The sequence below is a fragment of the Corvus hawaiiensis genome, chromosome 24 (assembly GCF_020740725.1).
Source record: "Corvus hawaiiensis isolate bCorHaw1 chromosome 24, bCorHaw1.pri.cur, whole genome shotgun sequence".
NCBI classification, from domain to species: domain Eukaryota; kingdom Metazoa; phylum Chordata; class Aves; order Passeriformes; family Corvidae; genus Corvus; species Corvus hawaiiensis.
The window spans coordinates 5,516,294-5,525,991 of NC_063236.1; the positions used below are offsets into that span (position 1 = coordinate 5,516,294).

The 9,698-nt window shown below is 59.6% G+C and overlaps 1 protein-coding gene across 1 annotated transcript in view; it reads right to left on the reverse strand.

Moving 5' to 3' along the window:
• The window catches only part of SYT2 (synaptotagmin 2), a 23,236-nt gene continuing 13,538 nt past the window's right edge, over positions 1-9,698 (reverse strand). The window contains exons 2-9 of the mRNA XM_048328224.1: positions 8,912-9,094; positions 8,603-8,772; positions 7,188-7,304; positions 6,804-6,971; positions 6,496-6,663; positions 5,968-6,085; positions 4,667-4,800; positions 1-4,032 (exon numbers count right to left, since the gene is read on the reverse strand). Coding sequence (XP_048184181.1) covers positions 3,826-4,032; positions 4,667-4,800; positions 5,968-6,085; positions 6,496-6,663; positions 6,804-6,971; positions 7,188-7,304; positions 8,603-8,772; positions 8,912-9,077 — 1,248 coding nt within the window. The 5' untranslated portion in view covers positions 9,078-9,094 and the 3' untranslated portion in view covers positions 1-3,825. The remainder of the gene's footprint in view (positions 4,033-4,666; positions 4,801-5,967; positions 6,086-6,495; positions 6,664-6,803; positions 6,972-7,187; positions 7,305-8,602; positions 8,773-8,911; positions 9,095-9,698) is intronic.

Here is a 9,698-nt window from a genome sequence, read left to right on the forward strand (position 1 = left end):
TCCTTTCAGCTCGTTTCTTTAATAAGGAGACGGAGATCATTACAAAATAACCATCAAACGATCAGAGACGGAACGACAGAGTCCACACGAGGGGAAGGGGCATTAAAAGCAGCTTCCGCCGGAGCCGAGCGCTGCGGGGCTGGGACGGGGCAGAGCGGGGCCGGCACTGAGGGTCCAGGAATCGCCGAACCTGCGACTCCCAAAGGAGCTGGCTCCTCCCTCCCAGCTCGGGAGAAAAAAGGACAAGGAACCAGAGCCTGTTGCCAAGACTCGTGGATTCACTTCCTTTTAACCCCGGGAGCATCCCTGTGGCACAGCTGGGTGCCTCCAGGAGAGGAGAATGCCAGCTCTCGTCCCCGAAACAGAAACCACCGACTGGACATGGCAGAAATAACCCAAATTGCTCCAAAAAGCCTTTTCACCACCGGCAAGTCGACCCCAGCATCTGCGCCCAGCGTTGTCCCGTCCCCTCGCCCGGCGTTACAGCGGCACCCAAGGCCACCGAGGCGGTGGCCAGTGCGGCTCCTGGCAACCCGAGCCCCACGAAACCAGGGGGGACGTGGACACATGGGGGGAAGGGGGTCACGGCTCACCGTGGGCCTGTCCCCGTGGGGTCCCGGTGCACCGTGCTCTAATATGGCTTCTAAAGTTGCTCTGACGGTGAAATGCACCAACGCGACACAGGACACCGAAGCCACGATGTTGCTGCTACCCGGCCATGGGACAAACGCGACAAGATACAGGAACACGACACACATGGGCGCCACGGCTGCGTCGGTGACAGCTCACCCTCCGCTGGCGGGCCGGGCTTGGCATGCTTTGCTTCTTGGCATTATTTTCTTCTTTTATATGATTTAATTGGGGATTTTCATTTTATTTGGGGGGAGAAAAATCAGGGCGGTGGAGAGCTCTCGAGCGATGAGTTTTGGTGGTCGCCGCCTCCTCCCTGGCGGGAGGCCGGAGATGGGGACGGCAGTGCCGGGGCGGTGGCAGCGCCGCCGGGCTGGGGCCATGCTGCTACTGCTACGTGGCTGCATCGCATGCACTGCTCGTGGTATATACAGCTATGTCTCCATATATTTTACCTACACACAGCTAAGGGGGGGTCAGAGGCAGCGCAGATGGCTTCAGTATGTTGGTTGGTTTTCCCTTTTTTATTAAAAAAAAAAAAATATGTATTAAAGTCACAGTCTTCCCCCTCCCCCAAGGCTTAAAGAGTCTGAATGGAAAGCAGCCAGGTGGGATCTCCACTCCTGGAGGGACCCCGGCCGATCCGGCGGGTCTGGGGGGCGAAGGGGGGGGGCGGCGCGGAGGGGAGAGCACAGCAGGGGGTGCATCTGGTGTGTGCAGGTGTGGTGTGCAGATGTGTAGGGTGCAGATGTGCAGATGTGTAGGGTGCAGGTGTGCAGATGTGCAGGGTGCAGGGTGCAGGTGTGCAAGGTGCAAATGTGCAGGTGTGCAGGGTGCAGATGTGCAGGGTGCAGATGTGCAGGTGTGCAGGGTGCAGATGTGCAGGGGTGCAGGGTGCAGATGTTCAGGGTGCAGATGTTCAGGGTGCAGGTGTGCAGGTGTTCAGGATGCAGGTGTGCAGGGTGCAGATGTGCACACCTCTACCTGCTTCCCTGGGAAGGCTGCAGGGCCATGCACACTCGCTGGCTGCAAGCAGGAGGATTTCAGTGCTCTTTCTAATTCCTCCTCTTTTGACCCACTCCATGTAAGGCAGATGCCCCCCCCCCCCCCCACCCTTCCAGTGCCTTGATGGACCCCAAAATGAGACTGAGTCCTACCACTGCTCCTGACCATGGGGTGTCAGGCCCCCTCCAGCTCCCCATTTTTAAAAGCATCCCATAAAAGACTTCTTCTCCCTTTGGCTACAGGGGCAGGGCAGGACTGCATCTGTTGACACTGACACATCCATTAGGAAAAGGGACTAATTGAAGCTGGAGATGGCCCTGAGGGACCACTGGCTGGGTGACCCCTGCAGACTCAGTGTGGCCCCACTTTCACCAGGGCATGGGCCAAGTGCAGCCGCAGTGGTGGTGGAGGTGGTCATTAGAGGTTCCTGTCCAACATCCCCTTCCCACACTGCAGCTTGGCTATCCAAGCCCCAAACCTCCCACGGATGGAGATGTCCTGCCCTGGGGACCTGTCCCAGAGCTGCACAACCCTCCAGGGGCAGGGGCTGGTCCCCGTGTCCATTTGAACCCCCTGAGGTGTGGCTGCCACCAAGTTTCCCATCATCTCTCCACCTTCAGAGGGGGCCGGGATGCCCTTTGGGAAGCCAGAGCTGTGGGAGCTGCCAAAGCATCCAACAGCACTGGGATGAGCTCAGTTTTGGCACTTTGTACCTGGACCCAGGACACCCTGCACCATGGTCCCAGCCCTGGTGTTGAGCTCCCAGAGCAGCATCCCCAGTGCCAGCACATCCCTGGGGCTCTACCCTTTGCTGCTGCAGTGCTGGAACCCCCAGCACTGAGTCCAGGGAAGCCAAAGGGAGCAGAGCGTGAGGCTGCTGTGGAGCTGGAGCTGGGACAGGGACACGAGTTAACATCAGTGCTCCAATATAGACTGGACTGAACTGGGCAGGGCTGCTGGACCCTCTCCCAGCAGCAGAAAACTGTGTTGGCTTTCTGGCTCAGGGGCTTTTCTGGGACAGCGGGAGAAGTGGCCCAGAGAAGCTCTTGGCCACTGTCGAGGTCACAGATATGGCTTATACCCCGAGCAGGACGGGGTGGGTTCAACAGCCAGTGGCCTGGTGGGGAGTAGCAGCTCATGGGGGTTGGGGGCTTTGGTCCCTTGTTGGCCCTGGGCTTGCTCTTGCCATCCCCACCTGCAGCAGGTGGTGGAGCTGGAGCTCCCCATGGCCCCTCAGCTACCCCAGGCTGGGGTGCCCAAGGCAGGGCTGAGCCCTGGGACGTGCGATGGACAATCTCTGGGGGGACACCTGGTACCGCTCTGGGGGGCTGCCCCCATCACATCTGGAGACCTCTCATTGTAAACCTGCCTTGTGGAAGCATCTTTATCTACAGGATTCACCAAGCATGGTGGGACACAGATGCAAATCACCCAGCGCTGCTCCTCTGGGGACAAAACAGAGGTGGTGGTGCTGGTGGTGGTGGTGATCCACACGGTGCTGCTGGTGCATCCACATTTCACCCTGTGTCTCCTTGGAGCAGCCCTCCTGAGGCTCCCTGTGCCCAGACTGGCCTCCACAGCTCCTGCTGCAACACTGAGGGCTTGGCACCCCACCACCACAGCGGGATCCATGGGCCCTGCAAGCCTCTCCTCAGAGAACCCAAATCTGGAGCTGGCCTGGGGCACTCAGCCTTCCTTGGGGAGGACCAGGGGGAGGCACCTGGGTCTCTTTAGAGGGTCTTCTGCACCGTTTTTCTGTCTCACTGCTGGTCATGCCCCAACCAAGCACAGTGGGTCTGGTCATCTCACACTGTCAGGCTCCAGTATCACCTCCATGCACCATTCCACGGTTCCCCACATGATTCCAAGGGCAGGAGGGCAGCAGCAGTGCTGCAGGCTGGTGACACAGCTGCTGGGGCAGGTCCCAAGTGTGCCGGTGGCTTTGCACCGGGAAGGGATGGCGAGCAGAGGCAATGGGAGATGCAGCAGAAGGGAGCAATGCTGAAGAACAAAAAGAACCATCCATGTCTTTAACCTCTTCCCCTGGAAGCTATTGGGACTGCCTGGATACCCTTCCAGAGGCATCAAGGGGCATTTCAGCTTAGAACAAAAAACCGAAAGGAAGGTTGCAGAACTGAGGTATCAGTAGCTCTGGGTCGACTGTCCGCAGTGCCTGGCTGGCAGAGCTGCCTATTTGTTTTTCCCGAGAGCTGCATCTACTTCTTCCTCTGGCTTCAGCGAGTGCCACTGGGCAATGGGCCGCCGGGGGTTGGCCAGCATGTCAGACCAGTGCCGCAGCTCCGTGCCGGTGGAGTTGAAGCCTGTGAAAATCTTGCCAATGGCTTCGTTCTTCCCCAGCTTGTCGTAGTCCAGCACTGTGATGACCACTTGCACTTTCTAAAGGAGGAAACCTTCTTTAGAGGGGTGGAAAGGCGCAGTGGCCACACAGCTCCATAGCCCCAGGGTGCCCCAGGGATGCCCCAAGGCTGAGCCCCATGTGGCTCGTTTTGGGGCAGGGCCCCCTCCCTGCTTCCTTCATGTCCTTCCCCAAGGAGCCCAGAGCCCAGTGGGGGCCCGGCTCATCCTGAGCTGACTCACCTGAGAAAGGTCACCAAGGTGTGGTGTGGGGCTGGGCAAGAGCTGTGGGCTACTGGGCAGGGGCAAGGGGCACGGGCAGGGGCTTGCACAGGACACGGAGGAGCAGAAGGCAGTGGCCAAGGGTCCAAAATGCCCCCAGGACCATCCTGTTATGCTTGAGGTGAGCACTGTAGGATCAGGAGCAGAGGAAAGCCCCATTTCAGCCGTGATCTGGGTTGGGGGTTCATCTCCCATGGGTGCTGCCCAGCCTCCCACCTCTGCCCCCCCACCAGCTGCCCTCAGCATCAGCCCAGGCCCCAGATGGGACTGGAAGAATCTCCAGGGTGACCAGACCAGGAGCTCAGCAGGAGCGGCTCGGGCTGCTGGGAAGGCTGGGACAAGAGCTCAGGCAGCTTCAGGACATCTCCCATCCCAGGGGAGTCATCAGACAAACCTGTATCTGCTCAAAGGGGATCTCAAAGCTGAAGGACTCATTGAAGTAAGGGTTCAGGGTCTTCTTCTTGACTGTGGTCTTCTTCTTCTTCAACCTCTTGCCATTCTGCAGCAGGTGGATCTTCACGTAGGGATCTGGGGGGCAGGATGGGGCATTAGCCAGGGCTGAGGTGCCCAGGGGACACCACTGGTCGGGTCCCAGGAGACATCTCAACCCAGGGTGAGGGAGAGACTGCCCTGAGTAAAGGTGGTCTGAGGTTTGTGGATGGATGCCAAGACAAAATAGTTGGGCTGGAGAGGATTTGTGGGAGCAACTGGCCAAGGGATGGAGTTCTTCTGGATTCAGCAGAGCTGGGGAAGGGTCTGGAGAGTCAGACATATGAGGAGAGGCTGAGGGATCTGGGGGGCTCAGCCTGGAGCAAAGGAGGCTCAGGGGGGACCTTGTGGCTCTGCACAACTCCCTGACAGGAGGGGGCAGCCGGGGGGGTCAGGCTCTGCTCGCAGGGAACAGGGACAGGACAAGAGGAAATGGCCTCAAGTTGAAACAGGGAAGGTTTAGGTTGGACATCAGGAAAAATTTGTTTATGGAAAGGGCAGCCAGGCATTGGAACTGCCCAGGGAGGTGGTGGAGTCCCCACCCTTGGAGGGGTCCCAAGAATGCCTGGACGTGGCACTCAGTGCTCTGGTCTGGGTGACAAGGTGGGGATCGGGCACAGGTTGATGATCCTGGAGGTCTTTTCCAACAGTAATGATTCTGGGATTCTGTGCTGTGGGCCCTCTTGTAGGAGGGCTGGGGACAGTGGAGTGACAGCTGGCCTGTCAGGTGAGTGGCACTGTGTGGGCTCTGGCCTGCCGCCCCGGACAGGAGCAGGAAAGCCCACGATAAAGCTGAGTCCTTCCAGCCATGCAGGTACTGCTCTTGTGGTTAAAGTATGTCTGGAGAGAGCTGAGGACCCCAGAATGGGGCTGGGAAGACACTTTGAGCACAAGACATGCTGTCAACTTAGGTCCCCAGCCCTCAGGTCAAGGAGGAGCACTTTCACCACCCAGGTCCTGCAGCATCCTGGTCCTGCTCAAACCAAGGGGACCAAATTCAAAGCATCCTTCTCAAGAGTTGGGGATGCATCTCATGCCCATCTCCCCTCACCTCCTGGCCAGACCTTAGGCTGCCTGCAAAGCATGAGGAGGCACTGGGGGGCTTTCCCAAGCTCTGCCAGACAGATGGCCCCAGAGTCCTTCCCCACAGAGGATGCTGAGAGTCCCCAGTGGGGCAGGGGGAGGCTGCCTCTGAGCAACACCCACCTGAGAGGCCCCCCACATCCATCTTCTTCAGGTTCTTGGCTTCCAGGATGCAGACAGTGAGCTTCCCGGCCGTGGGCACGTACCGGAGGGAGATGCAGATATCGCCCAGCTTCTCTGGCTGCCAAGCAGAGCAGCGAGTGGAGGTCAGAGCTTTGGCAGTGCCTCAGACTGCAGTGTTTGGACACAATCACACATGCAGGTCCCCCCAAACGCTGCTCAGTCCAGGCACAAGCTGGCACCCTGTGCACCAACACAAGAGTTTGATCATTGGGTCCAGGACAAGCCAGGCCCAGCATAGCACTCTGGATGTTTTCTAGTCTTCATTTTCTGTTATTAAAACATTTTTACACAGAGGAACAACAGGTCAGATCCTGCCCTGCCAGGACATTCATGGCACCCTGGTGGGACCCCACAGTGATCGTCACCCTGAGCACTGTGGGATGGCCCTGAAAGCAGAGCTCGCCCCACGGCCAGCCCCCATCTCAATCCCCCAGCCAGGGGTTCAGCTGGCTGAGGGCTGGCTCTCACCTCCTCCTTCTCGCCACTCTGCAGGTCCCGCCACTCCTCGATGGGCTGGCCCAGGTCCACTGTGTTCATGGGCACCTTCACCTCACCGATGATGTCGTGCTTGGAGAAGCGATCGAAGTCGTAGATGGCCATCACCAGCGTCTTCCCACCCAGCTCCTGGTAGGGGACCTGCACAAAGGGACAACGACCGGGCTGCAAGCCAGGCCCACCCACTCCTGGAAGGGAGGGTCAGCACACGGGATTGCTGCAACCAGGGAGAAGGATGGGAGTGGGAGACAAGGTCCTGTGTTATGGATGAAGGGGCTCACCTTGAAGGTGAAGGTCTCATTGAAGGCAGGGTTGAGGGTCTTCTTCTGCACTTTGGTCTCGTACTTCTTCTTCTTGTCAGGGAGCAGGAACACCTTGACGTAGGGGTCTGAGGTGCCGCCCATGTCCAAAGCCGGCAGTTCCGCAGCTTGGAGGATCCCCACTGTGAGCTGGAAGGGCAGAGGAGTCCTCAGTGAGACAGCCCAGCCATGCACTGCAGCTGCCAAGGGCTCATCTCCAGCCCAGCATGGGGCAGGACTTCCTCTGGCACAGCACCCGGCTCCTCCTTCCCTCATGTGCCTCCCAGTTCCAACACGCAGACCTGTCCTCTCAACTCCCCCCCGGGCAAACCCCACTCCTCAGCTGAGCCCCAGCCACTCCATCACCTGGTTTGCCTGGAAATCGTAGTCCAGTGAGAACTGCAGCTTGCCCAGGTTCTCCGGCTCCTTCTCCTCTTCCTCACCTTCCCCCTCTGTCAGGCCCGTCTCTGCGTCATCGTCGTCCTGTTGGTCCTGGAATGGCAGCCAAGGTGTCCAGCTCAGCAGGATGGTCACAGCCCAGCAGCCCCACACCACTGGGGACCTCAGCACCCCAACCCTCCTGGCATCTCAACACCCAGCTTGTCCCCACCAGGGACATGAAGCACTGACAGGGCAGGCTGGGGGTGGCACTGGCTGTGCCACAGCCACACGGCCGCCAGGGAGCCCCCGGTGCTGGTCCAGCCAAGACGATGTGGGGCTGCCAGGGGTGCCAGGACAAGGAACTGACTCCAGTGGAGGGAGTTTTGGTGCTTGCAGGTGGTGGGTCCTGTGGCGCCCAGCCCGTGCTTGGAGGAGCACTACAGCCAGAGCTAAGGGCTTATCGGGGCCATTTCCAGGCTTTGCAGGCTCAGAAAGAGATTGTCCCCAGGAAATCCACCCCTCTTCCTGCCTCTCCAAGCGCAGTCCACGGGGTGGGAGTCCCAGCTCCTTACTCCCTCTTTGATGTGTCCCCAGTCCCCCATCCCACCCTGGAAGCAGATGATGGAGGAGGCTCATGGTGGCACTTACGTGGAGGGTGTCCCAGAGCAGAGAGGCAGCCAGGGCAGGAGGACAGCGAGGGCACCGTGGGTGAAGAGAGACACGTTACACAGACACCGAGGGACCCATGGCAGGGTGGGGGATCAGGGCTTGTACCACCCCGTGGAGCCCCAGAGGACGCAGCCCTTGCTCTCCACTGGGGAATCCCACCCCACATCTCCCCCCTCTCCTGCTCCAGCCCTGTCTGCATGCCCATGGTGCCCACATGGCTCTGAAGAGCAGGGACAGACACCCAAATTCTCCCACCCCCTCCAAATGGCCGTGGGTCAAGGCCATTGAAATGGCCGGGGTGGCCCCAAGCCTGTGGGTACCAAAGCCCGCCTCGGGCTGGCCCCCAGGATGAGGTACCAGCACCTGCCACTACACCACAGACTTTTTGGGGGATCCCAAACTGGGGGGTGTTTTGGCCTGGTGGCCCTGCCCTCTCAGCTAAAGGCTCAGAGAAATGAGTGTGACCCAGAGGGAGGCAAGAGACACAAGGGATTAAATCAACATTTCCTGGCTCAGGTGAAGCATTGGCAGGTCCAGGCCAGCTTGAGCTCGGTCCACCTGGGCCACCAGACACTGGAAGACAGTGCTGCTGTCTCAGGTCCTCGCTCCACTGTCCCATCCCGGGGTCCTGGTGGCTCCATCCCAATCTGCTGCCTGATCTTTGAGTGCCCTGGCACAGTCCATCAGCCAGCCAGAGGTGCTGCTGGCCAAGCAGCCCAGGAGGACATCACCTGGTTGCCTGACTTCATGTCCTTCATGTTCATGGCATTCTTCATGCCTTTGCCCTTCTCCTTCTTGTTCTTCTTCTTCTTGCAGCAGCACTTCTTGCAGATGCAGAAGCAGCAGGTGAGGATGAGGAGTCCAGCCACCACCGCGATGGCGATGAGGGCCCAGGGTGGCACTGTGGGCAAAAGCCAGGGTCGTGGTCAGCCCTGTAGCTCCCTCTCAGCCACCCAAAAGCCTTGTTCCACAGGTTGTACTGGGACCAGTGTGATGGGGGGGTCATCAGGAGGGTAACACCTGGGAAAGGAGCTACTCACGGGGGATCTTGTTGAGCTCATTCATGAACTTGTCCCTCAGCTTGGTGAACATGTCCTCCTTGCTCTCGCCCGGCCCCGCGGCCTCAGTGGAGTTCTCCGTGGTGCTCATGGGCAGCGTGCTGGCCGTGGCCTCCGGGGCCATCATGGATGCTTGCTTGAACGTCATGGTGGGTCAGGGGCTCCCTGAAACACATCATCTCGGTGGCACACAGGTCCCTGCTGCCCCCACTCCTCCCCAGTGTCCCCAAGACAGCGCCTGCATGGGCAGCAGGGCTGCACCAGGACACCTCATCCTCTGCTAGAGGGGCACAGACCCAGTGTCTGCGAGAGGTCACCTGGATCCCTCACGAGCCGTGGGGAGCCCAGCTGGCCCCTGGGTTTCCTGGCCTTTGACATCTCCAAAGCCACTGGGAGCATCACCCAGCCTTGCATCAATGACGGTTCCAGCTCCAAGCCCCCCAGGGACAATGGGGACACTCCTGGGGGACATGCACCTGGCACGGCCCCCTGGGATGAGGGGAGGGGGGTTGCATCCCCAGGAGAGAAGAATGAGGTCAGTCTGGACAAATCCAGCCCCACCATCTCCTCCTTTTCTCAGGCAGGGACCCCAGGCATGGGGCACCCACAGGGACTCAGCGCTGGTGTGGCACCCTCAGGACTTGCTCCCAGCCCCGGGGTGAGCTTCCAAGTCTGGGAACAGAAGAGGATCAACACACCGCTCTTCTTCCAGCCCCCAGGGGGCTTCGGCAGGGCACATTTTGAGGATGGATGGAAGCAGGGAAGAGCT